The sequence below is a fragment of the Myotis daubentonii genome, chromosome 8 (assembly GCF_963259705.1).
Source record: "Myotis daubentonii chromosome 8, mMyoDau2.1, whole genome shotgun sequence".
Lineage (NCBI taxonomy): Eukaryota > Metazoa > Chordata > Mammalia > Chiroptera > Vespertilionidae > Myotis > Myotis daubentonii.
This window is the reverse complement of record NC_081847.1, coordinates 18,900,313-18,914,771: the sequence shown is the minus strand read 5'-3', so window position 1 is coordinate 18,914,771 and position 14,459 is coordinate 18,900,313. Positions and strand designations below refer to the sequence as shown.

The window sequence follows — 14,459 nt, the reverse complement described above, 5'->3', positions numbered from 1 at the left end:
CCCAGCCAGGGACAGAAAACACCTCTCGAAGGGCGCTAGCCCTCACCTCCATCCCCTGCCCCGTACCTCCTTTCCTATGGCAGCGCCTTCCATTCCTCATGTAGGTCCCAGCCTCAGGGCTTCATGCTTTCTGTGGTTCAGCTACCGCTGGACTTCCCCTCTCCACCTCATGCCCTGTCCCGGACCTCCCCCCTCCCAGGCAGTGGTCCTTGTGCTTACCAGACACTTGGAAGTCTCTGAATGGACTTGAAAGATTCACACCACAATTCCTGATCCCATCCTCCCCCAACCCAGCTCCTCTGGCCGAGCAACTCTTCCAGTTGCTCAGTCCAAAAGCCTTGGAGCCATTTTTTCCCCTCTTTATTTATTTATTTTTCTATTACCATTTATTTCCCCTATATGGAGCCATTCTTTTTTTTTTTTTTATTGCTTAAAGTATTACAAAGGGTATTACATATGTGTCCATCACCCCCCCCCCCCGCCCTAGACAGTCCCCTAGCCTCCCCTACCCCCCAGTGTCTTATGTCCATTGGTTATGCTTATATGCATGCATACAAGTCCTTTGGTTGATCTCTTACCCCCTACCTCCTGCCCCCCAACCCTCCCCGGCCTTCCCGCTGCAGTTTGACAATCTGTTTGAGGCAGCTCTGCCTCTGTATCTATTATTGTTCAAAAGTTTATAATGGTCTCTATTATCCACGAATGAGTGAGATCATGTGGTATTTTTCCTTCATTGACTGGCTTATTTCACTTAGCATAATGCTCTCCATTCCATCCATGCCATTGCAAATGGTAAGAGTTCCTTCCTTTTTAGAGCAGCATAGTATTCCATCGTGTAGATGTACCACAGTTTTCTAATCCATTCATCTACTGATGGGCACTTAGGCTGTTTCCAGATCTTAGCTATGGTGAATTGTGCTGCTATGAACATAGGGGTGCATATATCCTTTCTGACTGGTGTTTCTGTTTTCTTGGGATATATTCCTAGAAGTGGGATTATATGGAGCCATTCTTGACTCCTCTCTTTTTCTCATAACCAGGGTGACCATGTCATTCATTATACAAACTGCAACGGTCCCAAACAAATAAGGGTGTGTGGTCTGTCCATTAACCCACAGCCAGTTCATCAACAAAAAACAGAGCTATTTTAGAAATATATATATATATATATATATCCAGAATCTGGCCATTCTCATCACCTCTTGTGTTATCACACTGGCCCAAGTATTCATGGTGTCCTGACTTTATTTTTGTAATGGCTTCCTAGCTATTCTCCCCGATTCCACCCAAATCTGTTCTCACAGCAGCAGCAACAAGTCCATTAAAACGTAAATGAGATCTTGTGACTCCTCTGCTCAAAACTCTCAATGGTTTTCCAATTCATTCAGAAGAACAGCCTGCACTGGCGACCTGCTCCCCAGGACCTCTGGCCTCATCTACACTCTCCCCTTCTCTTCTCACTCCGCTAAAGCTACGCTTGTCCTCCTGCTCTTTAAACAAGTCCAATATACCCCTACTTCCTGGCCTTTGCCTTTGCTGTTCCCTCTGCCTGGGACACTTCCCCAGATAACCACAGGACTTAGTCCCTCACTTCCTTCAGGCCTTACATCCCTGACTCCCTATATAAATGCACACAATTTCCACTGACCTCACATATCCATCCTCATCCCAGCCCTCCTTGGCTTAGGTGAAAGATTCTATTTTCTAAAACTGGCCATAGCAATTTGCATGGTCCCATTGGTGATACAGCCTCCACCTGACTCTCCTAGGACATTCTCCCTTGGAACCCATCACATCAGAGGAAGCCCAGACTAGCTCGCACAGAGAGACCATACGGGGAGCCCCATGTGGAGAAGAGTCTAGACCAGTGATGGTGAACCTATGACATGCGTGTCAGAGGTGACACGCGTATCAGAGGTGACACTCGAACTCATTTTTTTGGTTGATTTTTCTTTGTTAAATGGCATTTAAATATATAAAAGAAATATTAAAAATATAAGTCTTTGTTTTACTATGGTTGCAAATATCAAAAAATTTCTATATGTGACACGGCACCAGAGTTAAGTTAGGGTTTTTGAAATGCTGACACGCCAAGCTCAAAAGGTTCGCCATCACTGGTCTAGACTCCAGCCAATAGCCAGCATTAACCACCAAATGCATGCGTGAACAAGCCTTCAGATGGTTAGAAAGCCCCAGCCTTCGATTCTTCTAGCGGAGGCCCCAGACATCATGGAGAAGAGGAAAGCCATGCCCTGGGCCTCTGTGTGGTGACCTGTCCGAATTCCTGACCCACAGAACCCCTGAGCTTTGGCACGATTTGTTACAGTCAGAGTCAGTGGAACACTGATGTGATTTCTCTCTATAGTAGTAACACAGTCTATGTTTACTTGTTTATTTCTTGTCTGTCTCTCCCCCAAGAGAATGGGAGTCCTGGTGAGCAGGGACTTGGGTCGGCTTTTTCCCAGCCTCAGTATCTGGGGAAGTACATGCCACACAGGGGGCGCTCAGCACACATTCGTTGAACAAATAAGTCTTCGCTAATTAAAGAAAACTGCTTCTCACTGCAATTCACAACACCTGCCGCGGCACGTGAACTTTTCCTAAAGAAAGCATTCTCTGGTGTTTTTTGGACCTGCTTCCCGTTAAAAAATATCTCTTGGCAACCATCTGGAAAATGACAAAGTTGGAGCCATACCTCCCACTATATACCAGGAAGTAGTTCAAATGGATCAAAGATTTATACAGGATCAAATGAAACCATTAAAGCCCCAGAAGAAGGCATGACTGAATTCGGATATCACGTTGGAGCGAGAAGGCCTTTCTAACTGCAACTCGATCTCCAGCAGCCATCAAAGAAAAAGATGAATCGATTCAAAGGTCATAAAAAATCACAAAACTTCTGCTTGGCCAAAAACAAACCAGCATGAGCCCAATTGAAAGATAATCTGGGAAGGGGGGAAAAAGGATAATGGTCATCTGGGAGCTAAACTTCCTAATACATTTAATTAAATAAATAAACTCCTAGAAGTTGGGCAGGAAACAAAAAGGCCAATAACCCAGTAGACACATGGGCATTCAGACAGTTCTCAGAACAGGGAACTACAAATGGTCCTTGATCATAGCAGAGACATACAACCTCTTTCTCTCACACATAGTAAGAGAATGTATAATAAAACTATCCTGGGCCCTGGCCGGTTTGCTCAATGGTTAGAGTGTCAGCCTACAAGACCAATGGGTCTGGGTTTGATTCCCAATCAAGGGCATGTACCTGGTTGGAGGCAACCAATTGATGGGTGTCTCTCTCACATCGATGATTCATTCTCTCTCTCTCTCTCTCTGCCTTCCAGTCTCTCTAAAAATCAATGTGGGGGCGGGGGGGGGGGATATCATCGGGTGAGGATTTACCAAAAAAACAACACAAAAAAAAACCCTACCCTGAGGAACGATTTCTCCCCTATCAGATTGGCCCAAATCCCAAACCATGACAGTACAACACCGGCAGAGTAGTGAGGAGGGGAGCACTCTCTCCCATTGCCAGTGGTACTGCAAAGTGGTACATTTCTGGGCCAAAAAAAATGGGCAAATCAACACTGTGGTGGGCATACCCTTAGCCTCACAATTGCACTTCTGGGAATTTACCCCACAGACATGTTTGCACATATGTGAAATGGCATGTATAAAGTTACTCACTGTAGCATTCTTCATAGTAGCAAAGCATTGGAAATAACATAAATATCCATAAGTAGAAGACAGATAGTTTCAATTATGGTATATTCATACAACACAATACCAGATTGCTATAAAGAAGAATGAGAACACTTTTTTTGTTTTATTATGAAAAGAACTACTAAATATATTTTTTAAAGAAAAATGCAAGGCTCCAAATAATATGCATAATGCTATCTGCTAATTGAAAATAAAAACAGTAGAGAACAAGGATAGATATATTCATATTTGCTTACATATGAGTAAAGAAACTCAAGGAAGTTCTATAAGAAGCTAACAGTTGTTGACTATTACAGAGAAGAGGGGCTTGGCAGATGAGAAACAGATTTGGAGGGAAGATTTTTTTCTATATACATTTTAACATTTTTTTACCTCTCCCACACAAATACCACATAATTTGCAATAAGTGATTCACTCCTTTAGCATCCAAAGAGGTCCTCTCTCAAAATGTAAATATTCCATGGAAAAGTAGCCAGAGCTTATGGACCTCAATCTTTTTCACCCTTAAGAACCCATTCCTGTGATTTCTCTCCCTCACCTTGGAAACCTCCAAGTGAATCAGCCCCCAGCTGCTTAGAACATTGGCTGCTAAACAGATTGGTGGTCATGCCTTTTCCCTCCCTCCCAGGGGTAACAACAGCAGCCAATGACTTGCCCCTGGCCTCAAGGAGAGTCAGTGTCTGTGATGCCATTCACACTGCAGAGCTTTCCCTAAGATCAGGCCGAGGTTAGACTGCAATTGAACCCACAGCTTTGCTTAGTTTCTTCCTCTATTGTACCTTGTTCCTCTTACCTCCTTATTGGTTTATCCCTAGAGCCTCCCCCAATATATCACTTACCTCAGACTCTCTCAGGCTCTGCTTGTAGGAACTCAACCTAAAACATCAACCAAAACTTCCAGTCAAGATGGCGGTGAAGGTAAATGCGGTACTCGCTTCCTGCCACAACCACATCAAAATTACAGAACAATCATCGTTCAGAACCATCTGAAATCTGGCTGAATGGAAGTCCTACAACTAGGGATTTAAAGAAGACACATGGAGACTGGTAGGAAGGGCAGAGATGCTGAATGGGCTGGACCCACACCCACATGTAGCAGATAAAAATTGGGAGGAATATCTCGCCTGCAGAGGTCCCCCAGCCCAGGGTTTCAGTGACAAGAAGAGAAGTACCCATAATTTCTGGCTGTAAAAACCAGTGGGGGGTGGGGGGAGGGGGGGTAAGAGAACAACCGAAGGATTTGTATGCATGCATATAAGCATAACCAATGGACATAAGACATTGGGGGGTAGGGGAGGCCGGGGGAATGTCAAGGGGGGGAAAAAAGGAGACATATGTAATACTCTTTGTAATACTTTAAGCAATAAAACAAAATTTTAAAAAAGAAAAAATAATAAAATATTTGATATGTAAAAAAACAAACAAAAAAACAGTGGGGATTGAGGCTGTGAGATAGAGGACTCCTGGAGTCCAAAGCAGTTCCTCTTAAGGGGCCTGCAGACAATCCCTCTGAGCTCCAGTGCTGGGGCAGCAACTTAAAAGGCACCAGAGCCCTGGCCAGTGTGCTAAGTGGTTAGAGCATCAGCCTGTGTACCGAAGGGTTACAGGTTTGATTCCAGGTCAAGGGCAAGTACCTGGGTTGCAGGTTTGATCCCCCCACCCCAGTCCAGGGCATGCAGGAGGCAACCAATTGATGTGTTTCTCTCACATTAATGCTTCTCTCTCCCTCTCTCTCTCTCTCCCTTTCCCTCACTCCCTTCCACTCAATGGAAAAAATATCCTTGGGTGAAGACTAACAACAACAACTAAAGGCACCAGAGACATACAGGAACAACTAAATTACCTGGCATCAGGATGAGAGTTGCGGTGGCAGCTTTCTCCCAGACAGAAGTGCGGGCAGAGGCCATTGTTCCTTTGATGAGCCCCGAGCCAGCAGGTGGGCACCATAGCTGAAACTCAATCAACTTAGCTCACATAGTTCACCCTACCCTGGTGATTCCCCGAGGTCCTGCCCTCCCAACTTATAGGCCCACCCAAACCATTTCCAGTGGCTTTTCATACAAATGGCCCCGCTTGCCTCAGGCTTTGGACTTTCCTAAAATCTCTCAAACAAGCAATATCTGGCCTCAGTGTGCCTGTACTTCTCGCTAAATGGCCCTAGGCCCAACACCAGCAGCAGCTAGCCTTGGTTCACAGCTTGGCCTTGCTTGGGTACCTCAATGCCCAGCACAAGTACCAGCCATCTGCAGATTGCTTTGTAGATCATTCAGGGTGGCCCTGGGCAAAACACAGACAGCAGCTGACCTTGACTGCACCTCCTGGGAGGCCCCAGAGTGAGGGCACCCAGTGGATAGCTTGAGACCATGTGGAAGCCCCACCTCCCAACCACCTCCACAAACGACACAATCTAGGGGTGGACTCAGCAGACACCAGAGCCCATAAATCCTGCTCTATGTGGTGGGCCCCTGCACAGCTGTTCCTTCATGGTGGTCGGTGGTGGCAGCCAGTCCTTACAGTTGATCAGCCTGGGCGTAAATCCCTTCCATTGACATGACAACAGCAATGAAGGCTCAACTACAAGAGGAGGGTGTGCACAGCCCACATGGGGTGGGAGGGAAGTGGGACACACACCTACTACATTAGGCCACTCTACCAAGCCTGAGAGATGTAGCAGCTCTACCTAATACATAGAAAAAACACAGGGAAACTCAAAATTAGGAAACAAAGAAACATGTCCCAAATAAAATAACAGAAAAAACTCTAGAAAAAGAACTAAACAGAATGGAGACAAGCAATCTACTAGATGCAGAGTTCAAAACACTGATTATAAGTATGCTCAGTGAACTTAGTGAGAACTTCAACAGCATAAAAAAGGACTAATCAGAAATGAAGGACACACTAAGTGAAATGAAGAATAATTTTTAGCAAATCAACAGTAGAATAGATGAAGTGGAGAATCAAATCAGCAATTTGGAATAAAAAAAGGAAAAAAATCAAAACAGAAAATAAAAAATCCCGATAAATGAGGCTAGTGTAGGGATCCTCTCAGACAATTTCAAGTGTAACAACATTCACATAATGGGGGTGCTAGAAGAGAGAAAGAAATTGAAAATCTATTTGAAAAAATAATGTCAGAAAACTTCCCTAACTTAGTGAAGGAAAGAGACATATAAGTCCAGGAAGCACAGAGTCCCATGCAACATGAACTCAAAGAGGCCCACACTAAGCCACATCATAATTAAAAGGCAAAAGTTCAAAGACAAAGAGAGAATCTTAAAAGCAGCAAGAGATAAGCACTTAGTTACCTACAATAAAAACTTTGCAGGCCAGAAGTGGGTGGCAAGAAATATTCAAAATGATGAAAAGCAAGAACTAAACCAAAATTACTCTACTCCGCAAAGCTATCCTTTAGAATTGAAGGATAGAGACAAGAAAAAGCTAAAGGAGCTCAGCACCACTAAACCAGTGGTCGGCAAACTCATTAGTCAACAGAGCCAAATATCAACAGTAGAACGATTGAAATTTCTTTTGAGAGCCAAATTTTTAAAACTTAAACTATACAGGTAGGTACATTGTTATTAACTTAATTAGGGTACTCCTAAGGCTTAGGAAGAGCCACACTCAAGGGGCCAAAGAGCTGCATGTGGTTCGCGAGCTGCAGTTTGCCGACCACTGCACTAAACCATTATTACATGAAACGTTAAAGGGTCTTCTTTAAGAAGGGGAAAAAGGTAAAAAATATGAACAATAAAATGGCAATAAATACATATCTATCAACAATTAAATCTAAAAAACAAAATAAACGAACAAGCAGAACAGAAACAGACTCATAGACGCAGAGAACATTTTGACATTTGCCAGATGGGAGGGGGAAGGAGATGGGTGAAAAAGTGAAGGGATTATGAAGTACAAATTAGTTATTGCAGAATAGTCATGGGGATGTAAAGTACAGCACAGGGAATATAGTCAATAATATTCTAATAACTATGTATGATGTCAAATAGGTGCGAGATTTATCAGGATGATCACCTAGTAAGTTATGTAATGTCTAATCACTGGGTGTACACCTGAAACTAATATAATAATGTATGTCAACTGTAATTGGAAAATAAAAAAAATAATTTAAAAAAAGACATCACCGAATAAACCACATTGATTGATAACAGACCCCTCTTTCCAAAATGAATCACCAGTAGGTACTTCTAAAACCATGAACAAATTTCCACAGTGTTGACCTAGTATGGACAAGAGCTCATCCATCGCCGAAACCGGTTTGGCTCAATGGATAGAGCATCGGCCTGTAGACTGAAAGGTCCCAGGTTCGATTCCGGTCAAGGGCATGTACCTGGGTTGCGGGCACATCCCCAGTGGGAGATGTGCAGGAGGCAGCTGATCGATGTTTCTCTCTCATCGATGTTTCTCTCTCATCGATGTTTCTCTCTCATCGATGTTTCTAACTCTCTATCTCTCTCCCTTCCTCTCTGTAAAAAATCAATAAAATATATTTTAAAAAAAAAAGAGCTCATCCATCTACACCCTACCATCTAGAGGCCTATGGTTCCAGAGCCGCCAGCCTGAGAACCAGTGTGCCCTAAGACGTGACCCTGCACATGGTAGCTGACTCTTCTGACAATGGACTGAGAGCAGGACAAGCAAACAGAGTTGGGAGGAGTAGGGAGACAAAACTAGGGTGGACGTCATTGGTTTGGCTTGCCATAGCAGAGACTGCGAGTTGTCCACCATAATCCATTCCCACATTCTGGCATAAAAGAACATTAAGGCGAGAAGGCTGCATTTTCCTACCCCGTCCCCCGTGCCACATCCAGGCCAGCAGCTTCAGAGTGAGTGACCTTTCCACACCTGTACCAGACCTGGTGCCACCCTACCCAGGTCTCCAGAGCATTTGGTTCTATGTGCTGAAGGCTGCTTATGGCCCACCCGTCACGCTGCCTGAGAGCTTTTCCTGGCACAAGAAGTATGCTAGGCCAGTGCACAGGGAAAGCTGGAAGGGACCAGAAATGAATGTCCCCAATGCCAGCACCTCAACTAAATCCTCAAGGATGAGGAGGTAGTAGACAAATGGTTTCCTATGCCCCTCAAATGGGGTTACTCTGAGGCAGGTCTGTACTGTCATCCAGAGATCCCTGCAGTGGTTAAGCTCCAGTTGTCCACAGCAGTAACTTCCTTATCTTCCCTTTGTTGGCTGTCTTCCCTTCCCTGTCACACTTCCCCACTGCCCTGCAGAAGCTTCCTGGGATCACTCTCCAAAGCGATTGAGTAGAACTTGAAGCCTTGCCTTGGAGGAACTCGGACCAAGACAACTCTCCTACTGGCCGAAACTCAGAGACCCAGTTCGACCGTGCCTATGCTGACAATGTCCTAGGGCAGTGATGGCGAACCTATGACACGCGTGTCAGAGGTGACACGTGAACTCATTTTTTTGGTTGATTTTTCTTTGTTAAATGGCATTTAAATCTATAAAATAAATATCAAAAATATAAATCTTTGTTTTACTATGGTTGCAAATATCAAAAAATTTCTATATGTGACACGGCACCAGAGTTAAGTTAGGGTTTTTCAAAATGCTGACACGCCGAGCTCAAAAGGTTCGTCATCACTGCCCTAGAGCATGGCAGAGCAACGAAGGAAAGAAGTCTGGGTCCCCGAGTGATAGCATGGAGGAGAGCCACCCATCAATCCAGGACTGCTGGGTGAGAAATGATCTTCTTAAAAAATAAATAAATGAAGTGATCTTCTCTCTTCTTTAAGCCACAGCACTTCTTAGGAATCTGTTACTACAGCCATAGGTGTCTTAGCTAGTACACCTACTTAATATCTATTTTCTCTCTGGTCACAGCACCCTGCTTTTCTGCTGGGGAACCACTCCCAGGCCAGAGGTATAGCTGACCTGCTGTCTCTACCCCTGCTTCAGGGGAGGCAGGGGCATAAGACTCGGGCCTGGGGGAAAAGAGCCCCTATCTCCCCCAGCAGGATGACTGGCTCAGGGGCAGGCCCAAGAACCAAACCAGGCCAATCAGAGACAAGAAGCATCAGCCCAAGATCGTTGGCTAAAAGACAAACCCTCCTTCTGCTGGGCTGCTGCACTGTGGGATAGAAGTCCAAGGGTGGATGGTCATCTAGCTTCCACTTCAGCCTGCCTGAGAAAGAAGCCACCTGGGGGGAAACTGGGTAAAAGAAAGATGAAGAACAATGACTTGATTTAAGCACCTGTACTTACCACCCCTGAAGCGGGAACAACCTTAGACTTAGCTAATAGGTCAGCATTCCTGTCAAAGACCTTTTAAGCTGAATTTCTTTCTTTTTTTTTTTTAATATACTTTATTGATTTTTTACAGAGAGGAAGGGAGAGAGATAGAGAGTTAGAAACATCGATGAGAGAGAAACATCGATCAGCTGCCTCCTACACATCTCCTACTGGGGATGTGCCCGAAACCCAGGTACATGCCCTTGACCGGAATCGAACCTGGGACCTTTCAGTCCGCAAGCCGACGCTCTATCCACTGAGCCAAACCGGTTTCAGCAAGCTGAATTTCTATCACCTGCAACCAAAAGAGTTCTGCTTAGTAAAAACCTGACCCCAAAGAGAACATCACATCAGCTAGTTCACAATTCCTGTGCAAAACAGGCCACAGGCCGTTCTTCCAGGCAGAGCAATTTAGATATTTCCTTACAGGAATGTTCGTTTTGGTTTTTAAAATATATGTATTTTTTTATTGATTTCAGAGAGGAAAAGAGAGAGGGAGATAGAAACATGGATGATGAGAGAGAATTGGTTGCCTCCTGCACACCCCACACTGGAGATTGAGCCTGCAACTTGGGCCTGTGCCCTGACCTGGAATCGAACTGTGACCTCCTGGTTCATAGGTTGACACTCAAACACTGAGCCACCGCCACCAGGCAGGAATGTTCCTTATGTTGTCTAATGACCCACATAACTGAGGAAAGCAAACCAATTCTAGCCTCTCTCTCCTCTGTTTCAAGTGTTAGGAGACACAACACAATGTTAACAATTTGCCCACTGGAGCCAGGGTTGAGCCTCCGTGCAGGCTGACCCTGGAGGCTGCACTTCATCGCACGGTGCTGCTGTGGGTCCCTTCCAATGGCCACCAGTTGCTGGCCTCTGCTGTCACCTCATCTGCTCACAGGTACAGAGAGCTGGCCCCCAGTTGTGCTCTGAGGATGGCTCCGGAGAACATGTGCGGCGACACGCAGGTCGTAGGTGCCCTGCAAAAGGGCAAATTTCCTTCCTTCTGAAAGAAAAGTGCTGATTTGGGAGAGAAGTCTCATGGGATATGCTACTAATACCATTCAGATATTGGCATAATGGCAGTATGGAAGAGGAAAAGGGGAGGGAAGGTGGAAGAAAAGGAGGGAGAGGAAAAGGAAGGAAAGAAGAGAGGAAGGGGGACAACGGAAGAGGGAGGAAATAAGAAAATGGTCTCATCATCCAAATGTTCCCCTAGGCCAGTGGTCGGCAAACTATTAGTCAACAGAGCCAAATATCAACAGTACAACGATTGAAATTTCTTTTGAGAGCCAATTTTTTAAAAAATATATTTTTATTGATTTCAGAGAGGAAGGTAGAGGGAGAGAGAGATGGAAACATCAATGATGAGAGAGAATCACTGATCGGCTGCCTCCTGCATGCCCCCCACTGGGGATCGAGCTCACAACCTAGGCATATGCCCTTGACTAGAATCAAACCTGGGACCCTTCAGTCCGCAGGCCAACACTCTATCCACCGAGCCAAACCAGCCAGGGCGAGAGCCAAATTTTTAAAACTTAAACTATACAGGTAGGTACATTGTTATTAACTTAATTAGGGTACTCCTAAGGCTTAGGAAGAGCCACACTCAAGGGGCCAAAGAGCCGCATGTGGCTCACGAGCCGGTTTGCCGACCACAGCCCTAGGCCATGGAGCTACCTGGTCCCAAGCAAGGTTTTCTTTATCTTCCAGGGTGGAAATGGACCTGAAGCACTCAGCCCAGGACAGGGGCAGGACAGCATGGTGCAGCTTCTGAACACGTCTGTCAGTGCAGGGGACTGGGGTTATTACCTCGCTCAGCCACCACCGTGGTTTCCTGAGGGTTCTGGGCCCCTCCTGATCCCCCTCCAGGCATGGAAGCACCCTGAAACTTCCTCACCACCCCGTCCCCATGGCCTGGTGCCTCCCTTTTGCCCTATAATGGTCTCAAGTTGGTTTATTGTTAACGTCCCAAGCCTCCTAGGGGAGCAGATGCAGGGAGCTAAAGGTCGCTGCCCTCAGCAGTCACCCGCTGCTGCTGCTGCTGCTGCCCCTCCCACAAAAGCACTGTGCCTGCCAGTGAGCCTGCCTCACCTCCGTGCTTGCCACACATTGTCCCCAGTGCTGGATTCAAGGAAGGGAGAAGCGCCTTCATCCAACAATCCCAGTCCCAGAAAGTCAGTAGCCCCACAGCCACAAAAAGTGACCAAAGTCAGTTACCTGATTGGACCCCAGGCACCTCTGGCCACCAGTGAGGGAGTCAGCGGTTCAGTACTCTTAAGATTTGCCTCTTCAAACCCACCCACTGACACAAAATGATCAACCCCCAAATAACTTGAAGTTGAAGGTCACACAATAAGCCTGAAGCAAGGAGCTACATAGCTCAATGCTCTCTTGTTTGGTTATTATAAGGAAAGTTTCAAGAGGACATTTCATGTATTAAAATAATTCCTATAAACTCTTTCAGGATAATAAAATTCATTTTTCTCACTTAAGTAGCATTTCAAGTGGAAGTACTTTTATTTCAAGGCACCATAATATGATGGTCTCTCTAAGAACACATCTGCTTCCATGTAAGAAAATCCTAAAAAACACACAAAAAGTTCTGCATGGTGATCACAGCCACCTACCAATCAACTTTCCTTAACATGAGTGTGTTCAACAGGGCATGGGTGACGGGGGACCTGACACACTCATTACAACTGACAGCCTTGGAGCAGATCCCCCGCCGAGGCCCCAGAGGGACAGAGAGATAAACTGAACACTTGTAATTAGAAAGAGCCAGTGGGACCCTCAAAACCAAAAGTCCATGTAAACGTGTCAGCATTGGCGTCTCCCCCTTCCTCCTCCTCACTTCTCCTCCTCCTCGCTCAGGTTGGCATTCCCCTGGAGTGCGGATGTCAGCTTGTTTTGCAACAGGGCTGCCAGTTTTTTGGATGTCTTTTTGAGAAACGCGCTGCCCGGGTGGGCACTGTTCACGTGCAGGTACAGGTCCTCCTGGGTGGGGCCTGTGTAGCCACAATCCTCACAGACATAGAGCTTGTCCCGGCGTTGCTTGTAGGCATACTGCTGCTGCACCCCGTGGATTTTCTTCAGGTGGGACTCCAAGGAGCAGCGCTGGGTGAAGGCTTTGTTGCAGACGTCACATTTGTAGGGGCGAATGCCTGCAAGGGCAAGGGGCAGACACATGACTGGTTGGTCATGGCCAAGCCAGAGCCTTCCAACTAAAAAGCCATAAAACACCATCATGTACATCCAAACAGCAAATGACCCGATTCAAAACCAGGCACAGGAATTGAACAGACATTTTTCCAAAGAGGACATACAAATGACCAACAGCACATGAAAAGGTGCTTAGCATCATTAATCATCAGGAAAATGCACCTCACAACCACAATGAGATATTACCTCATACCTGCTACAATGGCTATTATAAGAAAGACAAGAGATAAGAAGTGTTGGCAAGCTTTACCAATACAGCTCCTAGGGCATTGGAAACTAAAGAGAAAATAAACAAATGGGACTACATCAAAATAAAAAGCTTCTGCACAGCAAAAGAAACCATCAACAAAACAACAAGAAAGCCCACTGCATGGGAGAACATATTTGCCAATGTTATCACCGATAAGGGTTTAATCTCCAACATTTATAGGGAATTCATACAACTTAACAAAAGGAAAATAAACAATCCAATAAAAAAAATGGGCAAAGGACCTAAATAGACACTTTCCAAAAGAGGGCATTCAGAAAGCCAAGAGACATATGAAAACATGCTCAAAGTCACTAATCATCCGAGAAATGCAAATCAAAACAACAATGAGGTACCATCTCACACCTGTCAGAATGGCTATCATCAACATATCAACAAACGACAAGTGCTGGAGAGGATGTGGAGAAAAAGGAACACTTGTGCACTGCTGGTGGGAATGCAGACTGGTGCAGCCACTATGGAAGACAGTATGGAGTTTCCTCAAAAAGTTAAAAATGGAACTCCCATTTGACCCTGTGATCCCACTTCTAGGGATATATCCCAAGAAAACAGAAACACCAATCAGAAAGGATATATGCACCCCTATGTTCATAGCAGCACAATTCATCATAGCTAAGATCTGGAAACAGCCTAAGTGCCCATCAGCAGATGAATGGATTAGAAAACTATGGTACATCTACACGATGGAATACTATGCTGCTGTAAAAAAGAAGGAACTCTTATCATTTGCAACAGCATGGATGGAACTGGAGAGCATTATGCTAAGTGAAATAAGCCAGTCAGTGAAAGAAAAATACCACATGATCTCACTCATTTATGGATAATTAAGACCATTATAAACTGATGAACAAAAATAGATATAGACACAGAGCAACATTGAACAGACTGTCAAACTACAGCAGGAAGGCCGGGGAGGTTTGGGGGGGGTGGGGGTGGGTGAGAGATCAACTGAAGGACTTGTATGCATGCATTATGAGC

At 45.2% G+C, this 14,459-nt stretch overlaps 1 protein-coding gene across 2 annotated transcripts in view; it reads right to left on the bottom strand.

Annotated features, from left to right (window-relative positions):
• Nucleotides 1-12,480: 12,480 nt before the first annotated feature.
• The window catches only part of OVOL2 (ovo like zinc finger 2), a 28,384-nt gene continuing 26,405 nt past the window's right edge, over nucleotides 12,481-14,459 (bottom strand). Inside the window, exon 4 of one of the 2 annotated variants that reach the window (XM_059705470.1) lies at nucleotides 12,481-13,215. In XM_059705470.1, the coding sequence (XP_059561453.1) occupies nucleotides 12,842-13,215 (374 nt within the window). In that variant the 3' untranslated portion in view covers nucleotides 12,481-12,841. The remainder of the gene's footprint in view (nucleotides 13,216-14,459) is intronic. The other variant, XM_059705471.1, reaches the window with a different exon arrangement.